This window comes from Mercenaria mercenaria, chromosome 6 (genome assembly GCF_021730395.1).
Source record: "Mercenaria mercenaria strain notata chromosome 6, MADL_Memer_1, whole genome shotgun sequence".
Classification (NCBI taxonomy): domain Eukaryota; kingdom Metazoa; phylum Mollusca; class Bivalvia; order Venerida; family Veneridae; genus Mercenaria; species Mercenaria mercenaria.
The window spans coordinates 2,000,682-2,022,858 of NC_069366.1; the positions used below are offsets into that span (position 1 = coordinate 2,000,682).

Sequence of the window (22,177 nt, forward strand, 5' to 3'; positions counted from 1 at the left end):
GAAATTCATGAAAATTAGTCCCCAACGAATATTAATGATTTCACAGTATTAGATATGCAGTCTAAGAAGAGTGATTTATTTCAATCTTTTCCCTCAACACCATATGACCTAAATTGTGTTGGTGCTGATACCCTCAATAAAACCAAACAAAATTTCATACTACAGTGAAGTTAGACAGGCCATATTTAAAGCCTAATTTTTAAGCCTTGTATGGTAAAAATGAAACCAGCAGCTGCCTTGTACATGTCTGTTTTATTAAAATTCTATGCATGATTGTGATGCTCTCAGGTGTGTTGTTACATAGACAATTTGCATTATATCTCAGGTCAATGTGTTACCTTGGCATTCTAATATTTCAGTGATATGCAAACTCACATTAAACAGTTACTTTTATTCCTAAACATCTATTTCTCAGATATTATGGTTTGAGTGCCAACTTATAAAGGTCAATGATGTTAGATGAGGTGATAATTTGACTACAGGCTGTAGGTCTTAACCCTTACCATGCTAAATTTCTATAATGAACTAGTCCATCTTTCAATTTGGACAGTACTATTAACTGTTAAAAGGGGTGCTTACCAAAAAAAGATACTGACTGAATGGCAAACAGTGTAGATCATGATCAGCCTGCACATCCGTGCAGTCTGAAAGGGAGAATCAATCGTGTCCAGCATCATAAGGGTTAAATCATTTGCTTTCAGCATTTATTCAACTTACAAAGGACACTTGTAACGTAAGAACTCTACTGCTGAATACTGCAAAGTCACTGATATTCGTTTTGACTAAATTTCGTGGATTTTGTGATTCAGTACATCCATGAAGTTAAATCCCAATGAACATGTCCAGTCATTTTTGTTTTTGTTGGGTTTAGCGTCGCTCCGACACAATTATATGGCAACATTTAAGCTTTGACGGTGGAGGAAGACCCTGGGTGCCCCTCCATGCATTATTTCATCACGAGCGGGTACCTGGGAAGAACCACTGACCTTCCATAAGCCAGCTGGATGACTTCCTCACTTAAGAAGTAAACGCCTCAAGCATGGCACAAACCCACACCAGTGAGGGCAAGTGATTCGAAGTCAGCAACCTTAACATTTCGGCGACAGAGGCCCCATAGATAAACTTACCATTCCTTTCTTTAATGTTCAAAATCTGATATCCACAAACCATAATAGCCACTTTGGCAAAAACCAGGCAATTAAATGAGTTCACAGAACTGCTGTATCTTGAATTTTTAGTAAAATGGTAACAAAGAGGACCATAAGTGCCCCTCTTCACATTACTTCAGCTGTGTTGGACCATCAACCTTCCTCAAGGCAGCTGGAACGCTTATACCCGTGACAGAATTTGAACTATCAGCATTGTGGGACAAGTGATTCAACATTGGTGTCACTTAACCAACTGGCCACGAAGAGTTCCATTAACTTTAAAAAAACACTTTGTCAAAAAATATTCATAAATGTTCCTACCATAACCTTTTTTTTGCTACACACTTCAACTGCTGTTTTAATACAACTGTGTAAATCTACTAACAATGTAATTTTAGAAGAAAACTGCCTTTCTCCAACAAGAAATTAATACATTAAAATTTTGTAATGAGAAGTTAATTAAGGAACATTTACAATTGCAATAATTTCTAACTTTATTCAAATAAAACCATCAGCCACCTCCAACATGGAGCTCAGTTTCATTAAATGCTAATGGGACACAAAATGTCAGCCATTCAAAGGCAGAAAACAGCTTATGTAAGCATATATTACAGTAATTAATCTTTGAGGGTAACCATTTTCTTTTTTTCATAACACAAATGAAACTGACCCAATGTAAATCTGTAATCGATACGAATTAACGCTCATTATTAATAGCTAACATTTTTAAATATCAGTAACACAAAATAGCACTCTTATTTTCAACAATGCTGATTGGCAAATAGATATCGAAAGCTTGAACCCCTGCAGCTATAGATATATTTTTAGATCTGGAAAAGGCGTATTTCCATAACATGTGTAATTATTTAAGAAATATTTTATCACAAAAAGAGTGTTTTAACACTATTTATGCACGATGGGCAGTTATACGTCAGTCATAATAATTTGTAATTTGAAATTATTTGTACAACGTATTACCACCCGAGTGTATAAATAGTGTTAAAACACGGTTTTGCTATACATTATTTTGATTCTAATATGCCCTTAATCGAAAACAGTAGATGAAATATAGTAGCACTCTTTCTTGGTCGCAACAAAAACACTGATGTCACCGCACGTCAAGGTGACGTCCTTCTAGCGTAAGAGTGTTTTAACAGAGAAAAGCATATTAGAATTGTTGAAACATCTTTTTCAACATATTTAAAGTCATATATACGATGGTGTTACAGTCAGCACAATACCAAGCTTTATAGTGCTGCCTCAGTGGAATATCACACCACAAACACCCGACAGTCGCCCAGTCACATTATAGTGATACCAGGCCGACCAGCCCTACAACAGTCCTTCTAATGTTGAGCACCAAGCTACTAGTACCACTTTTCATGTCTTCTGTTTGACACTGTCAGGGAGCGAATCCACAACCACCCTCACTCTAACATGTCACTCTAGCTCTAGGCCACTGAAGCAGCCTATTACCAATTAAAATGAACTAATCTTGAACCAGGTATAAATACTGAGCAGCTAGAAGTTTATTCAAGCCCAACTTTCACAAAGGTCCAACTGATTTCTTGAAGATGCATTTATATATGTACTTTTTTTCTGTCTGTGTGACTTACCCTGTGAACTTTTTCAGCTTGGATTCAATAGCTTTATGTCTCATACACAATCTTGTCAGGGCAGTTCCTAACTCTTTTGTTGCTCCTGAAAATATACAATATCACATTTAAGTTGAGTCTTTTGGGTTGCTAATGAGACTGGAGATTTGTTAAGTAATCACTTGCATTGTGCAGGAGTTTATTTGGGGTTTAGCGCCACTTTAAACAGTATATCATTTACGTAACAGAGGGCAGTTCAGCTAAACAGTGTTCCTGGAATCTGTATCAGTACTAACAACTTCTATGCAAGTAACTGCCAACTTCCCCACAACTTCCCCACTTGAATCAGAGGTAGAGGACACAATAAATGTGTCTTTTATCTAATCATCACAGATAACATATGCCTCGCCCAGGAATCAAACTTACAACATAGCAATCGGTACATCTCCCTGCAGGCTTTCTAAGCTAAGAGGATGAGTTTTCTGCCTCTACCTATTGAGCTAAGAGGATGGGCTTTCTGCCTCTACCTATTGAGCTAAGAAGATGGGCTTTCTGCCTCTACCTATTGAGCTAAGAGGATGGGCTTTCTGCCTCTACCTATTGAGCTAAGAGGTTGGGCTTTCTGCCTCTACCTATTGAGCTAAGAGGATGGGTTTTCTGCCTCTACCTATTAAGCTAAGAGGATGGGCTTTCTGCCTCTACCTATTGAGCTAAGAGGGCGGGCTTTCTGCCTCTACCTATTGAGCTAAGAGGATGGGCTTTCTGCCTCTATCTATTGAGCTAAGAGGATGGGCTTACTGCCTCTACCTATTGAGCTAAGAGGATGGGCTTTCTGCCTGTACCTATTGAGCTAAGAGGATGGGCTTTCTGCCTCTATCTATTGAGCTAAGAGGGCGGGCTTTCTGCCTCTATCTATTGAGCTAAGAGGATGGCCTTTCTGCCTCTACCTACTGAGCTAAGAGAGCGGGTTTTCTGCCTCTACCTATTGAGCTAAGAGGATGGGCTTTCTGCCTGTACCTATTGAGCTAAGAGGATGGGCTTTCTGCTTCTCTCTATTGAGCTAAGAGGGCGGGTTTTCTGCTTCTCTCTATTGAGCTAAGAGGGCGGGCTTTTTCAGTGCCCATTCAATCATTAGTTTCAAGACGAAAGTTTGTTGAAAAAAATATATATAATAAACTCTATTCAAACAACGGCAATGAAATAACATAGTCAGAAATGTTTGTAGCCATGAAGTAATTCTTAATATAGAGGGCACATGTATTTGTAATGTATCTATAATAAGTGTGTCATATATATAATATACAGTCTGGTGCCAAGGTAAATCCAAATCCTATTTATACCTACTTAATTTCCTAATGCCATTAAACATACAGTGACAAATTCAAATGAAATCTTTGTAGTCTTAAACTTCATGATAAATAGACATGCAATGAATGGACGGAAGGTGCCAAAAGCCTTGCACTTGTACTGATAACCACTTTTTTAGGGTAGTCTAGGATAAACTTGACATAAAGAACAAACACTCCAGTCAGCTATTTTGAACAAAAATAAACCCCCAATTTCATTGATAAAATCTTCAGATAACATTTTTTTTCTTCATGATTTGATCTCTGTTTAAAGAAGGTGTAGTTTGATCTATTTCTGCACAGAAAAAAAAACAAGAAAAGCCTGATGGCCTACATTTAGTTCACAGTAGTTAAAACTTGACAAAATAATTGTAAATGCTTTGTAGATGTGGGTAATTACTGTCAGTTTTTGCATACATCAGATAAAATCATTTCAATTATTCAATGTAGGTAATAATAATTATATAAATAGATAAAACTACCCTTTCTGACCTTTATTTCTACATGAGTATTGGTGGGGTGCACTTGATACAAGTCAGTATTTCAAACTATTTAAGAACTTCTTTTTTGACCTCACTTGTACTATATCACTGAGACCTACATTTTTCGGTTTTCAAGACTGCGTCTTAGTTAATACTAATTTGTTTAGTTTATACTAAATATTTTAGCTTGACTGTGATCAAAGCTTCAAGCTTATTTGAACTACTTTCAAGTCCACTTTCTGGAAAACCAGTAATAGTGTCCTATGAGAAGGGGCAGTCATGATCCCAATGGGGCTCGAACCCAGAATCCTGGGTTGAGCAGCTGAAGCCTTAACTACTCCCCTTAAAACCGTTTGGGCTTTATTAATTTTACTCACCAGTGATAACAATCACTATTTGTGTGATCTTGCAGGGTTCTGTGACCTTGCAGGGTTTGAACCAGAGACTTTTCTCAAGAACCAAGGGCAGCATAACCCTGGACAGGACTATACGAACAATTCTGCAGACTTGTATGATTTTGCACTTTTTTTTAAAGCTTCAAAACAGGTTTATATAATCGGTTTAACTTCTGTTTATTTTGATATCTGTGGACTTTGTATGTAGTGTCAGTATTGGATTACATGTATAGATAGACTGACTATCAACATTCATTGTCGGACTGTCTGGGTTTGTTTCCCTAATTGAAACACAATATCAAAGTCAGGTCCCACAAATCATAAAATGAACAACAGGACCTAGCTTACTATTACTCCACCCATGTGATAACTTGTGGCTATAAACCTTTTTGAAAACAGTCAACCTGAACAAGATTTTGCAGAAATACATGGAAGAATATGTCAGTTCTACACAATAACTGAAAATTCAGTGATCATCAAAATAGATATTGTCTAACGTTGCAAAAACTGTGTGGACGCATTGAGAGGGCTTAGATGCTTTCCTACAGAGGTGAAGGCCCCCGGTTCAAATCCTGGCTACTCCCATTGCAGTGTGTTCTTTAGCAATGCACTTTATCATGATTGCCTCAGTCGACCCAGCTGTAAAAGGGTAAAAGCAAATTGCTGGGGGTAAGGTATAATTGGTTTTAACTGTTCTTAACATAGGGTCGCTTAAAAGCTCTACAGAGCTTATGTTAATTGTTTCACAAAGCAACAGTAAATAAAATTTACCTTTAAAATTTACCTTTACCTTTAAAAACTAAGTTTGGAAACCAGACTGTCCTCTAAACAACCAATCAGATGTTAGAGACTTGAGACTGGTTCCAGACTGGTTCCAAACTGTTTTGTAATTTAGAAATCAGTTTCCCTGGAAAAGCTGCTATGATGTAGAAAAGTCAATCAATCCCAGTGACATTATGGGAGTACCTAAATACAGGAAACTGCTAACAAATGACAAATTATTGGCTAATTGCATAATAATGATGGATGGAAGCACAATGAGCACATTATGCCAAGAAATATTGAAAATAAACATCCTATATGTCAGCCAATCTATTACCTCACAATGACGGATGAGAAAAGGATACAGGGTGTCATGGAACTTTCTTACTTTTCTTAAATATTAGTCTGACACGATTACCACTTATTCAATCACCAGAGCTATTTATAGCAACATATACTTCCAGCCAGAACAACCTACATGCTCTAGATAAGCTTGAACCAAAACCAGCACAGAGTAAGCATTTCAGTCGGTTACCTCGGCAACTTGACCATGAAGGCTTGTAAGACTTGAAAATTGATCAATGGAAACAAAGACCAGATCCAGCGATTCTCTCCAATATATATAATTTCATTCTGTTGTAGAAGGTCCAATATACATTGTAACATCTAATATAATTTTGTTGTAAGAAGCACAACTGTTTCAATATTAGTTCTTAACATTTACGTCTTGGACCTAACTGAAACACCCTATAGAGCCTTCCAGGAAAAAAACTGGTGCAGGTGTTATGTCGGGTTATATATGTGCTAGCGTCCGGACACCTTAGCCAGGTTCAAATCCTGAACTTCCTCCGTGTAGCTGAACTTCTTCCCTGTGTAGCTGAATTTCAATTGCCCACAGTAGTACAATGAAAATAATATATCAGAACTGACATTACATGAACTCATACTGAAATTACATGACTGACATTAAGGGGCTCACACTGACATTACAATGCTGACATTACATAACTGAACTTTACATATATCACTGAAATACCCTTGGAAAAGCTCTAATCCATGGAACAGTATCAGCAACACAGTCTGGCAAATGAAAAAGTATTATATCGGTAGACAATTTATATTGGAAATGACCCTACTGTGGGGTCAATCGATTCCATAACAATCTTGATCTGCCTTGGCAGTAATAAAGACACAACTGCACGTTATCATCTGATTTCATTGTTGGCCATCCAATCTCCCTTATTAATCTATAATCAATATTGGTTATCATTTACTTCCATGCACATGCATTTCAATTGAATATAGACAATTTTAAGGCTCAGTAGATACAGAGAATATCAATTCACATCACAGAAACCTGGTTTTATATTACAGCAGTCAGATGTGAAATCACAGGACAAAAATGTATAATAATATGAACACATATTATTTGATTAATGAATATAGCAGCACTGAATGATTTTGCCAACAGCAAATTTATACTTAGAAAGGTACTGAGTACATGATCAGATAGATCCTGTTGTGTATATAATATATATATTATACTATTAATGTTATTTGTCAAAAGATAATAAATAAATCAGCAGCCACTACAAACCTTTTAAGGCAGAATTACAGATACTATAAATAGAGAAATCTAGGCCATTCTCATTTATGTCTGCCATTAAGAAATGATGTATGGCAACACTGATTTGCCACAATGTCAAAGCTAAGAGTGGGTACTCAGTTATATTTATATCAGATACTTTTTTCTGTCCACAATTCATTAATCAGCCATACAGTACAACCTGTAGAGAGCAATGCTACTGCACACTGACCTCTGCTGTATCAAGTTGCTGCCATCAAGAGGTAAATTCTAAGAATCTGGTCTACATGCAATAGGATAAGAAAATATTGTCACCTCTGCACAGAGTGTCTGACAAGGTGAAGCACTTCTTTATGTCAACACAGTTATGTAACTTTTTGTTTAGTGCACAGCTGACAAGATCTGCCTCAGTAGCAAAGAAGCTGTTCTTTAGATGTGACTCACACCAGACCGACAATAAAATTGTTCTTCGTATACAGGGCTGACATCAGACTGACAACAAAATTGTTCTTCATATACAGGGCTGACATCAGACTGACAACAAAATGTCTTCATATACAAGGCTGAAATCTGACTTGACGACAAAAGTGTTCTTCATAATACAGGGCTGACATCAGACCGATAACAAAACTGTTCTTCAAATGCAGGGCTGACATCTGACTGGCAATAAAATTGTTCTTCATAATACAGGGCTGACATCAGACTGAAACAAAATTGTTCTTCATATACAGCGCTGAAATATGACTGACAACAAAATTGTTCTTCATATACAGGGCTGACATCTGTCTGACAACAAATTGTTCTTCATATACAGGGCTGACATCTGACTGACACAAAATTGTTCTTTATATACAGGGTTGACATCAAGCTGACAACAAAATTGTTCTTCATATACAGGGCTGACATCAGACTGACAACAAAATTGTTCTTCATATACAGGGTTTACATCAGACTGACAACAAAACTGTTCTTCATAAACAGGGCTGACATCAGACTGACAATAAAATTGTTCTTCATATACAGCATTTTACATCAGACTGACAACAAAATTGCTCTTCATATGCAAGGCTGACACCAGACTGACAACAAAATTGTTCTTCATCTGCAGGGCTGACATCTGATGACATCTGGCTGACAACAAAATTGTTCTTCATCTGCAGGGATGACATCTGACTGACAATAAAATTGTTCTTCATAATACAGGGCTCACATCTGACTTACAACAGAACTGTTCCTCATACACAGGACTGACTACAGACTGACAACATACTATTCTTCATATACAGGGCTGACATCAGACTGACAACAAAATTGTTCCTCGTGCACAGGGCTGACATCAGACTGACAACAGAATCTTTAATGAACATATTTCAGCAGAAGCTTACAATAAGTAATTGATTGATGACCTCCCACTGTGTCTGTTGTAGCAAGGTAATAACAACACAGGTACACATAATTATCTCTAACATACAGAAGTGAAAATTTAATTAATTGCCTGTTATCAAGATTCTACAGTGCCTGTTTTTTTTTGTTGAGAGTGCTTCAAGCCTTTATAGAAAAACAAACGACTATAAGAATTTTTGCAACATTATAATAAAAGTGTCTCTGAACATTTCCTGGCAAAAATACAGTATTGCAACATCTCAACAGACAAAAAAACATAAAACATAATATTACACTTACAGAAATGCCAACATTTTAGTTTATGATGTATTTACAGTAGTGAAAACAGTGCATGGAAACTGCACGCTAAAGGTGGGTTCCCACTGCCGATCAGATCAACTCGATCATCCCGATCACCCAAATTCCCCGATCAGGCCCGACCATGCTCGACTAAAGGCGAATACACGACTTCTTCTCGACCTCTTGTCGATCACACACGATTTCCACACGATTATTCACGACTCCTTCACGACGTCAACCCGACCACCTTTCCGATTTCCGCTCGATCATCCCGACCTTTACACGATCCCTACACGATCTCAACTCGACCTACTGGATCTCTGCTCGATCGGTGTCAGATCTTTCCCCGACCCGATCGTCATAGTCGTACTCGAGTCGTAGAAGGTCGTGAACAGTCGTGTACCAAAACTTTTAGAATAAAAACTTCAAACAGTGTTGATCATTATCACTTCATCCTGAAACTTCATGGTATATGTTGTGTCCAGCATAGTATACATATTTATGGAGATTGAGCAGTTGCAGATGTGGGCCAGATGGTTAGAGCTCCAGAGAGACAGGGCCATTGCAGTGCTAGAGTTGGAACAAGAGGAAGAGGCTGAGGGTCGTAGGCATAGACGTAGGCGACAAATGCGCAGGAAAATATGGATGAAGCAGTGGCTTGCACGACGACCCCTGTATGGGCATTATGAGCAACTGCTACAGGAGCTAAACAGGGAAGACCCAAAAGGATACAAAAATTTCCTAAGGGTAGACGCTGATATGTTTGGGGAGCTTGTTGATCGCATATCACCCAGAATTCAGAAAAAGAACACCAACTTCAGGTAAATCATGGGTTTGATCCCCATCATTTTCACGTATTTCTGAAATAATTAGTCATCTAGTTACTTTTCCAACCAATTGACATCAACAGCTCTGTGCAATTGTCACTAATATTTAAGAAATTTTAATACGTTGTATAATAGCAGGCTAGTTATTACTTATCATTGTTCAATCTCTATTTCAGGGAAGCCCTGGAGCCTGGATTGAAGTTGGCGGTCACTCTTCGTCATCTCGCAACTGGAGCCTCGTATTCAGACTTGATGTACTCATTCCGAGTGGGAAGTAACACAATAAGTAAATTCGTCCCTGAAGTTTTGGATGCTATAATACAGGAGTACTCTGAAGAGGTTTTGCCAGACGTCGTCACTGCTGAACAATGGCAGCAGATTGCAGATGACTTCCGAACCAAGTGGAATTTTCCTCATGTCTGCGGGGCTCTTGATGGTAAGCACGTGAGGATAAAGAACCCGAAGAACTCTGGATCTCTGTTCTATAACTATAAAGGCTTCTTTTCCATAATACTACTCGCACTCGTAGACGCAAACTACAAATTCATCTGGGTAAGCGTTGGTGCTAATGGCAGTGCATCCGATGCCCAGCTATTCAATAACACTGAACTCAGAACCATGCTAGAAGAAAACAACCTTGGTTTGCCTGACCCTGATCCACTGCCTGGCGATGACATGAACACCCCATACTTCCTCATTGGAGATGACGCCTTCCCGTTGAGAACTTGGATGATGAAGCCATACTCCAGACGCAACTTGACCAACGAGGAGCGCATATTCAATTACAGGTTAGACAATCTTTTGAATTACTATTGGCAAAATAGCTATGCATTTAATCAGAAATTTGTTCTTATAAACCATCACCATCCTTTCATTTTAGGTTGTCCAGGGCTAGACGAGTGGTAGAAAACGCCTTCGGTCTTCTCGCTATGCGGTTTCAGTGCCTACTTGGCTGCTTGAACCAGATGCCCGAAACCGTTGACTTGATTATTCTTGCATGTGTCACACTGCATAACCTTATCAGCATACGGTACCCTGCCATTGCAAGACTGGCCGTCGACCAAGAGGACGAGCATAACCAATTAGTACCTGGTGAATGGCGCCAAGGAAGACAGTTGGCTGATGGTGATCGGACCCATGGAAGAAATGTGGTGACATCCGCTGGGGTCAGTCAGAGGAACTACATTAAACACTACTTCAACTCCCGAGCTGGTTCAGTTGAGTGGCAACAGAATATGATTTAGTGTGTTAGTTACTTTGGAAAGATATTTTGATGACGTGTATAACCTATATGATGCGAGTATGCACAAGTTATGTAGTTATTAAAGTGATTTCCGATATGTTTAAGTATATTATAGTAAGTCATCTTCTATTTGGATATGATAGTTTCCATGATATGTTTGTTAATGGAGGAAATAAGCTTCAAGTATACATGTATATACAATAGAGTTGATTGTTTGTTTCTTGATTTTATGCCCTTTTTCGAAGTATTTCAATCATATCACGGTGGTGAGTTAACTTAGAACATGACCTAAGTCGGCAACAAGAAATAGCCACATACCAGTAATTTACAACTTTCATTTATAGTTCACCCTAGTTTCTGAGCCAATCACCGTCCAGAGATTTTTCAAATTTCTGCTCGAATATGTTCCATATAAGTAAGAACACTTCTGCACAAATAAGTTCGTATTATAACTAGGTCAGCAGACATGGCGCGCGCCAAATAGCAAGCCCAGCCTACTGTCTGGAACGACAGAAGTGTCGATTCAAAATGACGTCACTTCTGCTTTATCAAGCGGTAGTTACGTCATTTTGAATCGATAACGACTTATCCAAGTTACCGTTCAACCAATTGGCGCGCTGTATACGGATGGCGTGATTTTCCCCCGATCACATGACTTTAATTGAAGGCACAGGAATGATAGTGGGCGGGGTTAACTATAAGTCGGTCATAGTTCATATAATGGAAAAATAAACAAACTTAATACGGCGCTTCGCTTCGCTCGCTTGTATTAAATTTGGTTATTTTTCCATTATATGAACTATAACCTACACGTATAGGACAAGTTGCGGTAGCAGACATCTCTTCATAAGGTCGAACGTTTTAACTACCAGAACACAACGCTCACTTTTAATTGATTGATTAATTGTTTAGGGGCTGAAGAAAAATATTAAATTTTAGAATACATGTATTCTTAAGTAATTGCTACCAGCATGACCAGCCTTGTTTTGTTATAACAATACACATTTAAGTTCAACTTTTAATACTGACAGAAACCTACATAATAACAGGGTTATTTTGCCTTATGCCAAAAGTAAGCTAATTAAGTTTCTAAGTAAGATAAATTGCTATCCAAACAAATTTTACGAACAGTTTACATTGATTTACTTAAGAAGACTCAACAGTCAACAGTAATATTTATCAAGAATGAGGCTATTTAACCTTTATTCAAAGTAAAAACCAAAACGTCGAAAAACTAAATTCACAATGCACATAAACTTGAGTAAAATCACATCATCAAATCACTTGGCTGGTTCAACCATTTTCCAGTTACTTTGTTCAGTCCTTGGGTGCGTCATGCATCTCCTGGGTTAGGATGGGGGAACTATTTGGTGTCGAGACCATATCCATAGCCTGGCGGATGATAGATGCAGTCGTGGTTGGGGTTTCTATGGCGGGTGTAATGGACCTGTAAGCACATGTAGGCTGTTGCAAGATTGCCTGCACATTTGGTGGTTGCAGGTGAGTAAAACTTTTCAGCAGTGGTGTAAGATGGGCTGGTGGTGCAGATGCAGCTATATTGGTAGCTAGCTGAAAATCCTGCTGCATGTGATCCTGTTGCTGAAACTGATTCTGCTGCCATGCTGAGCCGAACGCCGCTGATATGGGAGCCTGTCTTCTGTATATAGATGATGTAGGAGCGGGAGGGACAGGCATGGCAAAAACTGGATCTGCTATCTGTTGACCTACATGCCCTGCTGCCTCTTGGGTGGCTAGTCGTCTCTTCTCCTCTTGGCTTTCCTCCGCAAGGTCCAGAGCCAGCCTTGTTGCACGTGTGACAAACACATTCATTCTCTGCTGGTCCATTTGGCGCATCAAATACACCAAAAACTGGCCAGTGTGTGCTGCTGGATCTTGCGCAACTGTGATGGCACCACGCACGGACTCCAACTCGGACGTCAATGAGGACAGTACACGCGCTGCTTTGGGACGGCAACCAGATACTGCTGATGTAGAGGGTGCTGACGAATCGGAGGCGGCGTCATCATCCTCTGTCTCCTCCAAGACAAGTTCCTTTCTCTTCTCCGCAAACTGCAAATATAGAAAGTACACAGAATAAATACAGACTTTTAAGAAGGTGCCCCGATGGCAGAGAGGTTAACGCCTTGGACTGCGAATCCTGTGTCATGTGTTGGCTTGAGTTTGAATCCCGGCTCTGAAATGAACTTTTCAGAAATGTTGTATGGTATTTCTCTTGCACAAGACTTAAAACATAGGTCCACATATGGCCTTGTATAATAGACATATGGCCTTAGCTGTCGTTAAATCCGAGTCAAACTTAGGCAAAAAAACTGAACTCCCTTTATATACCATTAAAATTTAGAAATAATTTAATGCTTGATTACGTATATTTCTTTTAAGTGTATACACATGATTTATACAGGATTTTTATTACTACATGTACTTACTTTGGATCCCCTCTGAGTTCGCAGCTGTACCAGATAAGGGCGCAGGAATTCAAAGTTGTCCAAAATCCACTGTTGCCTTGCTGTGCGCTCTCCAGCACCAGATCCAGATTTGTTGGTAAGCTTAATTAGTTTCGAATACTGTGTTCTCATATTCGTGTACCAGATTGACGACAGGTCTCCAGGTTTGAGGCCCAACTCTGCCTCTTTCGCGGCCCATGTACTGTTCTTCTTCTCCTTATACTTGAATCCTGCGGATGATTTGTCGAAGAGGAACGAGTTCTCTCTTAACCACGCTACAAGGTCATCTTCTTCATCTTGCGTGAGTGTACGATGTAGTGTCTTCCGGGGCCTGATATCAGTCTGTAAACATTAAAAGTATACTTATGAATAACAAGGAAACTTCCAATTATGTTTGTTATTTTGCGCCTAAAATATTGCCGAAAAAAACATATACATGTAGAGTACTAATTGTAAAAATACATGACAAACATAGCAGTGTGTTATGATAAAATAAACAAATTATGCATTATATCCTTATAAACACTTGACACACAAAATATAAGTCTAATGACAGTTGTTTGTTCGTATTCGAAGGGAAAGCAAAATCAAAAGCTTAGTACCTCTATCTCAGGAGAAGTCGGACGTTCTTCTACTTGCTCTTTTCTGGTTTGCTCGGCAGAAGAGTCAGTAGGGGGTATAGGCGACTCATTACTCTCTTCCTGGGTGGGTTCCACGATTTCAGGCTGAGGCGCAGCAACTGCACATTTACTCGCAATTGTACTGCCTATCGGCCTTTTGCCTTTTCTCGGCATCTTTAGTTTGTAGTAGAAATGGCTTGGCTGAAGATGTTTTAACAGATATTGGTTTGCTAAAGATGTTATATCTTCAGCGTCCAAACAACTTATGAGACACTGGTCAGCACGCTTTTCTTGCTTTAGTCACGTGAGCTCGTGTATGGTCGAACAGTGATCGGGGTTTGATCGTGTGCGGTCGTGTGTGGTCGTGGAGTAGTCGGGTAGCAGTCTTGATAATCTGGACAAGAGATCGAACAGAGATCTACTTAATCGGGATGCGATCGTATATTACTCGAGTAGAAGTCGAGAAGATCGGTTACAGATCGGGTAAAAAATGTCAATCCGACCAAACAAGATCGCTACACGATTGTTTCTCGATTAACTCGATCTTCAACTCGATCAATACACGATCGCTTCCCGAGCTCTTCTCGACCGCTTGGCTACACGATCGCTACACGAATTTTTTTGACATGTCAAAAAAATTCGGGTAGAAAGCCCGAGCGATGCCGACCAAGGTAGACCTCCCCGACCACTCCCGATCAATCATGCCGACCTACCCAGACAAGTACCCGATCGCTTGATCGGGCTTGATCGAGTTGATCTGATCGGCAGTGGGAGCCCAGCTTAAGTAACACATCAAAATTTTCACAAATATAAGAAATTACTGTGGTGGGTTTTAAGAGAAATTTATAACTTATTTTTACTCATTTGACATGACATTCAAACTTAATATCACTGAAGGACCCTAGATAGATGTAAGAGATAGTTTTCAGTAAATTAAGTTTGTTAAAACTGCTACTGATATAATAATATTTACTAAGCATTTAATATACTGCCGCTGTGTAATAACATCGCAGCTTCAGAGGCACGCCAGACAGAACAGGTTTATACAGCAAAGCTGAAATTTTCACCAAAAAATAAATTAACATTTCATGCTTCAAAATATATCAATAATTCGTAATGAATAATGTTTTTGTGCTGCAGCTTTTATTATCTAAATAATTCCCAGACTGCACCTTGCAGTGAAATATATTTTCATGTGGGTGTTATAACAATAAGAAGCATAGAATCTTGCTATCTGCAGAATCGTTCACACGAGATTTGCCAAACTGACTGCTAAATTAGCTGGAAGATTTTCCAAAACCTACTCATCTTTCATTGTAAAAATTCTGAAGACTTTTTTGACTCCTACCAAAAAACAATTTTCCAGTGATTTAGCAAAGAAACAGGATTGTTTTTCTCATTACCTTTCATAAACTCTTCTCTGCTGATATGACAGAAAGACTATTAGATAAATGGGTCATATTCCGTCATTATCTGGCAATATGAGCTTCTTCCATCTACCCTAAAAACATCTAGTTGAAGCAACAGTGCTACAGACTAACTTCTTTAACCTTTACCGGGCTAAATTTCTAAAATGAACTGGTCCATCTTTCAATTTGGGCAATACCATTTATTATTCAAAGGGGTGTTGACTGAATAGCGAACAGTGCAGACCATGATGGGGTGTTCACTGAAAATTTACTGACTGAATAGCAAACAGTGCAGACCATGATGGGATGTTCACTGAAAATTTACTGACTGAATAGCAAACAGTGCAGACCATGATGGGGTGTTCACTGAAAATTTACTGACTGAATAGCAAACAGTGCAGACCATGATGGGGTGTTCACTGAAAATTTACTGACTGAATAGCGAACAGTGCAGACCATGATGGGGTGTTCACTGAAAATTTACTGACTGAATAGCGAACAGTGCAGACCATGATGGGGTGTTCACTGAAAATTTACTGACTGAATAGCAAACAGTGCAGACCATGATGGGGTGTTCACTGAAAATTTACTGACTGAATAGCAAACAGTGCAGACCATGCAGACTGGTCTGCACTGGTTGCAAAGGCAGAATAACTCACCGCCAGCAGGCTAAAGGTTATGGTAGAAGCCATATGACACTTTTACCAAAACCTGCTCCTTTGGACCAAAGTGAGCTACTGGAGGCTTAAAGACTACAGATATATATAGAACAACTTATACATGTTACATGTTCTTGACCTTGAACTGGAAACTAACACAGTCCAAGTCTGTTATTACTCCCACCAAATGGATAAAACTTCTGAACATAGTCTTCTGCAAGTCAGAAAGCGAAAAAAAAATAAATTAACTGCCCAAGGTGATGGTAACCTTACAGAACAATCAGTCGCAAAAACCTTTGAAACTGATGAACTATGTTGTAAAAGGCTAGGTAAGGTCATGGACTAACACAATTAGCTGTCAGACAGGAAGTCATAGTTATGATTTATTACTTCTATCTAAATATCCTTCTTTATATCAGTGATACATCACCTACAATAACACATTGAGAAAATATTATATACAAATTTATATACCATTTATCATGACTGTCAAAATGACATATTTTGTGTCTACCTGCAGTAAGTGGGAGCCTTTATATTAAAAAAAAAACATAATACCAACAGAATATGATCGCATGCGATATTTCATTTTTTAAATTTTTTTTTTTGAAAATTTGGTTTTTCAAATATAACATCTCTTTCAACTGTAACCCCTTCTAACTTAGCCCAAAGGTCTGGCTGACACCAGCAAGCAAACTGTACTAAAACATTATTTAAAACTAAAGAAACTTTGTTTATAACCAGTAAATTTTATTTTTCGTCATGTATAAATCTTTTACACACAGCAACACTTTTCCTCATTAATCCCTGATAGCAAGGTGTTTTCTTTTCCACAAACACCAGTATATCAATGGTTATGGAGTGATGTCCAGAGAGAAATTCCCACCTGAACCATAAAACCTATCAACAATCTGCTGTTTTATGTGTTTTGCCTGTATTTTCAGAAACTCAAAAAGCTACCCATGGTTCATCTTGAGGTTAAATTCATGTAAAATGGTTTTTGCTTCCGAGGTATTGTTTTCACAGAATTGTTTTTTCCAATAAATTTGACTTTTTTTCAGATTCATTAGGCTTAATCTGTTCACTTTAGCCACCAACTGCAAATATAAACAAGAATAATGCAATCAATATTTAATTTGGAGATTTGCTGCCATATTTAACCTTAAATACCCTGCTAAATTTCTAAAATGGACTGGTCCATCATTCAATTTGGGCAGGACCACTGATTATTCAAAGGGGTATTCACTGAAAATTTATAGACTGAATAGTGAACAGTGCAGACCATGATCAGCTGTCAGGGATGTGCAGGCTGATCTTGGTCTACACTGTTCACAAAGGCACAACCAACTGCGTCAGCAGGCTGAAGGTTAATTGTAGAGGAGATTTGCTACCATTTTCAATTCTCAAACTTACTCCACTATACAGCACCTGAACAGATGAGTTGCATCCAGGTGTGAAGACTGAGAGTTAATTCCAGCAAAACAGTTGCTCTAAAATCTCTTTGAGGCATGTGCAAGGCTGTCATGTAAATCATTTAAAGCATGCCTAAAAATATCAACATGATGAAGCAGCCTTGTGTACTGAAACAGGCATGAGCATGCATTACAAAACTGAATATTTAGAGGCCACTCTTACACAAGGCAACATTGAATTTGTTTACTTTCAACAGCAGGGCTATTATGACAAACCTCCAAACATTGAAACCTGGCACTGACTGACTGTTGTATTTTTGTCAGATTTATAATAACACCTACAAAACTGGCAACTATTAAGTAATTACCATAAGGGATAAGAACAGAATAAACCCACTGGTCACTAGGCAAATGATCCCATGTCTATGCCAACAACCACTGTCCAAACAGGCTAAGATTTAACATTTCTATGATAGATGCTGCATGTGTGGAATTCATTATAATCTCATGTGTCAAAATTCAAAGCATTGCTTATTTCAATAAAATTTGGCCTAAGCATTTTCAAACATTTTTTTTTTTGTATTTCCATAAAAGTTTTGCACTTCCTACAAGTACATAGTTACAAGTACATAGTGTACATTTTCTACCTACCTACAGTTCATTATATAAATGACAAGACCTGAAAGAAGCAAATATAATTTTAGTTGAAATTTTGCTACACAGGCAATCAGAAAGATGAGAAAATCAATTTAACCAGTTAATTTGGATGGAAGGAAGTTGTTTAGAAGCTCAAAGGGTTAATCTCAGTAATGTCCAGACAGTGGTCAATATCCCTCTTTTCCAGTTCAATTTCTGGTTTCCAGGAAACTACAAATTGTAAGCTGAATGCAGGATATTAAGAGAGTAACATCACTAATGGAACATCACAATCAGGACACTTCACATATCTAAGAACTGTCCACCATAAACTGCCATATCTGTGCCTTACTTGCAAAACACATTCACCATAAACTGCCATATCTGAACCTTACTTGCAAATCACATTCACCATAAACTGCCATATCTGTGCCTTACTTGCAAAACACATTCACCATAAACTGCCATATCTGTGCCTTACTTGCAAAACACATTCACCATAAACTGCCATATCTGTGCCTTACTTGCAAAACACATTCACCATAAACTGCCATATCTGAACCTTACTTGCAAATCACATTCACCATAAACTGCCATATCTGTGCCTTACTTGCAAATCACATTCACCATAAACTGCCATATCTGTGCCTTACTTGCAAATCACATTCACCATAAACTGCCATATCTGAACCTTACTTGCAAATCACATTCACCATAAACTGCCATATCTGTGCCTTACTTGCAAATCACATTCACCATAAACTGCCATATCTGTGCCTTACTTGCAAATCACATTCACCATAAACTGCCATATCTGTGCCTTACTTGCAAATCACATTCACCATAAACTGCCATATCTGAACCTTACTTGCAAATCACATTCACCATAAACTGCCATATCTGTGCCTTACTTGCAAAACACATTCACCATAAACTGCCATATCTGTGCCTTACTTGCAAAACACATTCACCATAAATTGCTATATCTGCTTTATTCCCCTTTTAAAATAAGAAATAGTTTTGACCTTCAGTGCCACAAAGCTTTCAGAGGTATATACAGTAAATAGCTCATTAGCATTATGGTACTGCATTAAGTAAAGAGGCCACAAATCAGCAGAATTGCACACTGGTTTAACATCATTTATCTTGGATCTATTCATGTAAATCAATAAAATTCATCTAGTGCACAACAGGGGTGGCATGGCAATAATTGTTTTTGACTTGTTTCTAAAGAACACATATTACGAATGTCCAAATGTACAGTTTTATGTAGTGGTTACTAAGCAGTGTAAAAATTAATACAATATTTCTAAGTAACAATATGGTTTTCAATCAAGAAAATGGGAGAGGCCCTGCCTTTGTAAACTAGGAAATAGCTTATTTTGAGAAAAGTGCATTTTATTTTCCTTCTACAAAAGAGGGACAGTTATGTTATAAAGTACATAACTAGAATACTGTTTTAAACAGTATATAAGTCATGTCAAACAAACAAACACCACAATTTTTTCTACATCTCTCCTCTGGAAAAAACATTCCAGAATTGGTTTCAAAAGAGAATCTCTACAGGACAAACTTTCATATCATATTTATAACTATAAAAACTGGAGCACATGCATACTTCAATCAAAGTCATGAATAAAATCTACAATTCAAGTACTAGGAAGTAAGAATCCATGTTAGTACTTGAGTACAGGAAGAAGCTTTCAACAGCTGACCCTTCAAACACTCCTATAGTGTTTCCTTCCAGTCACAAACTACACAAAAATAACACCACCTTCAACCAACGTGACCTGAAAAATATGTAAGACCTCTAGACAAAGAATATCAAAGTTTGGCTTCAACAGAAAAAACACCAGAATTTGGAACATCCAATGATGTGATTTATTTGTATATATTTCATTTGTTTAGTACATTTATTTTACAATGCATGTAAAAAAAAACTCTAAAACTGATAACATTCACTGTCTGACTGCTAAAAACTAAAGCGTCCACTTTCCCTTGGATTCCAAACGGAGACTTCCATACACGGAGACTTCCATACTTAAAATAATGAAGCTATCCATTTCTTTTATACATTGTACATTATTTTGGAAATTGCCAATTTCGTAAATTTCTACAGATGTTCCTGCAAAATCTGTTGCATGTAAAACAGCATATAGTTCAGAGTTATCAGCTTTGGGTCTCAATGATAGGTTATAATCCATAATAGTATCTGGTAAAAGACATAGTTCAGTGTTGTTACTGCCTTCAATAAAGCATTATTCAGATGTGAACTTATTTGACATGGGTTTTTACAGGGCATCAACAGTACAGGTTATATGGTGCTATAACAGAACTTAAATATTTTAGTTTCACATCTGGTTCACATTGAAATTAAAATATGACTTTAGGGAATCAAAACTTTTATACCTGCAGGAAACACAGACATGCAACACAATCAAGTGTTCAGATCCTATTAGTCACCACTTGTACTATGGTGTAAGGGTAAGACGATGGTTCCAATTCTTTTCATGCACAAGTTGTCCCAGAACCACATAGGTCTAGACAGTGAAGAAAACTCTCAACAGTTTGTAAAGTAAGACTTTGTTACACATGTGGAAGTTGATTCAGCAGCTTATTAGCACTCCACCCATGATATAAATCTGATAATAACAACTTAATGGTTATATCTTTTTACAACATCAAAAACAGTATCATTAAATGCAAGCTGTTGGACTAGATAAGTGGGTTACAAACATGCAACAATCCAATACTTTCTATTTAAATCAAAATAAACAACACTCTTGTATAAAAATTTGGACTGGTTATACTGTTATCGATCACCATAAGGTAATGATTAATCACTAAAATTATAGAACAAGTCTAGTCAACATCAATGTAAAACAAAGTAATATTCAATCTGTGTACAGCATGGACCTCTCTATCTAAAGAAAGAGACAGTAATCAGAACAACAACTGTAGGAGTAAGTTACAGAGCAAAACTAGAAAGATCAACAGCAGCAACAACAACAACAACATAATGCCAATATTAAAAACAATCATTTCAGGCTGGATATACAGCAAAAATAAAACTTTGTGTAACAAATAATAACTGGTAAAAAAAGTCAAAAATAACACACACACTTCTATTTCTCAATACAGTAAAACCTATAGAAAGCTATCAGCCAAGGGAGCATCACAATTTGCCTAGGTTGGACTGTATATAACACACTTTGATGTTGACCATCTGAGATTGACCAATCAACAGGTTCTATCTAAAGTCCCTAGAGACCAGTTAATGACTTTCTGACAACAGCTGGCCAGTGTAAGATTACAGTTAATGACATGCAAACTGCCACCAGACATGGTCATCTTAAACTGCCCTTGCTTTCATTTCCAACAATTATTGATCACCCTATTGGACATTCTGTCTCTACCATACTTGTTCTATTAGTTCAATACTCCCAATATGGTAAAATTTTCACTTGCAGTGGTAAGGAATCCAGAAATTCTGGTTTACCCATATGGTGAAGTTGCGACAGTACTGGAATGGAATCCAGTAACTCTGGTTTCCCCATATGGTGAAGTTGCGACAGTAGTAGAATGAAATCCAGAAACTCTGGTTTCCCCATATGGTGAAGTTGCGACAGTACTGGAATGGAATCGAGAAACTGTTTTCCCATATGGTGAAGTTGCGACAGTACTGGAATGGAATCTGTAACTCTGGTCTCCCCATATGGTGAAATTGTCAATTGCAATGGACAAGTCACTACTATGCAGAAACTCATGTTCTTACAAGCGTCAACTGTGATGAAGTAAGTACTGATATGGAATCTAAAAAGTCTGGTTCCCTAATAATTAGTATGGTTAAAGTGTCGGCTGTGATGAAATCAGCACTGGTATCTGGTTCCCCCATATTGTGAGGTTGTCA

At 37.9% G+C, this 22,177-nt stretch overlaps 3 protein-coding genes across 8 annotated transcripts in view; 1 reads left to right on the top strand and 2 right to left on the bottom strand.

Annotated features, from left to right (window-relative positions):
* LOC123549745 (protein MTSS 2-like) overlaps window positions 1-22,177 on the bottom strand; it is an 88,922-nt gene that overhangs the window by 34,995 nt on the left and 31,750 nt on the right. For all 6 annotated transcript variants that reach the window (XM_053544966.1, XM_045338068.2, XM_053544965.1 and 3 more), the window contains exon 4: window positions 2,765-2,849. In XM_053544966.1, the coding sequence (XP_053400941.1) occupies window positions 2,765-2,849 (85 nt within the window). The remainder of the gene's footprint in view (window positions 1-2,764; window positions 2,850-22,177) is intronic.
* LOC123527719 (putative nuclease HARBI1) lies at window positions 9,064-11,092 on the top strand. Its single transcript, XM_045307356.2, has 3 exons — window positions 9,064-9,817; window positions 10,000-10,611; window positions 10,704-11,092. The coding sequence occupies exons 1-3, from the start codon at window positions 9,462-9,464 to the stop codon at window positions 11,065-11,067; spliced, it is 1,332 nt and encodes a 443-aa protein (XP_045163291.2). The 5' UTR covers window positions 9,064-9,461; the 3' UTR covers window positions 11,068-11,092.
* On the bottom strand, window positions 12,071-14,916 carry LOC123527718 (uncharacterized). The gene is made up of 3 exons (XM_045307355.2): window positions 14,134-14,916; window positions 13,514-13,873; window positions 12,071-13,136 (listed from the first exon to the last, which is right to left on the bottom strand). Exons 1-3 carry the CDS (start codon window positions 14,323-14,325, stop codon window positions 12,384-12,386), a joined length of 1,305 nt encoding a protein of 434 aa, XP_045163290.1. The 5' UTR covers window positions 14,326-14,916; the 3' UTR covers window positions 12,071-12,383.

Bases quoted from the DNA above. Each gene is read 5' to 3' on its own strand.
- LOC123527719 (XM_045307356.2), top strand. From the start codon at position 9,462: ATGGTATATGTTGTGTCCAGCATAGTATACATATTTATGGAGATTGAG. The intron at 9,818-9,999 runs GTAAATCATGGG...TCTCTATTTCAG, and splicing joins AAAAAGAACACCAACTTCAG to GGAAGCCCTGGAGCCTGGAT. The intron at 10,612-10,703 runs GTTAGACAATCT...CTTTCATTTTAG, and splicing joins GAGCGCATATTCAATTACAG to GTTGTCCAGGGCTAGACGAG.
- LOC123527718 (XM_045307355.2), bottom strand. From the start codon at position 14,325: ATGCCGAGAAAAGGCAAAAGGCCGATAGGCAGTACAATTGCGAGTAAA. The intron at 13,874-14,133 runs GTACTAAGCTTT...TAATGTTTACAG, and splicing joins CGACTTCTCCTGAGATAGAG to ACTGATATCAGGCCCCGGAA. The intron at 13,137-13,513 runs GTAAGTACATGT...CTATATTTGCAG, and splicing joins GAACTCAGAGGGGATCCAAA to TTTGCGGAGAAGAGAAAGGA.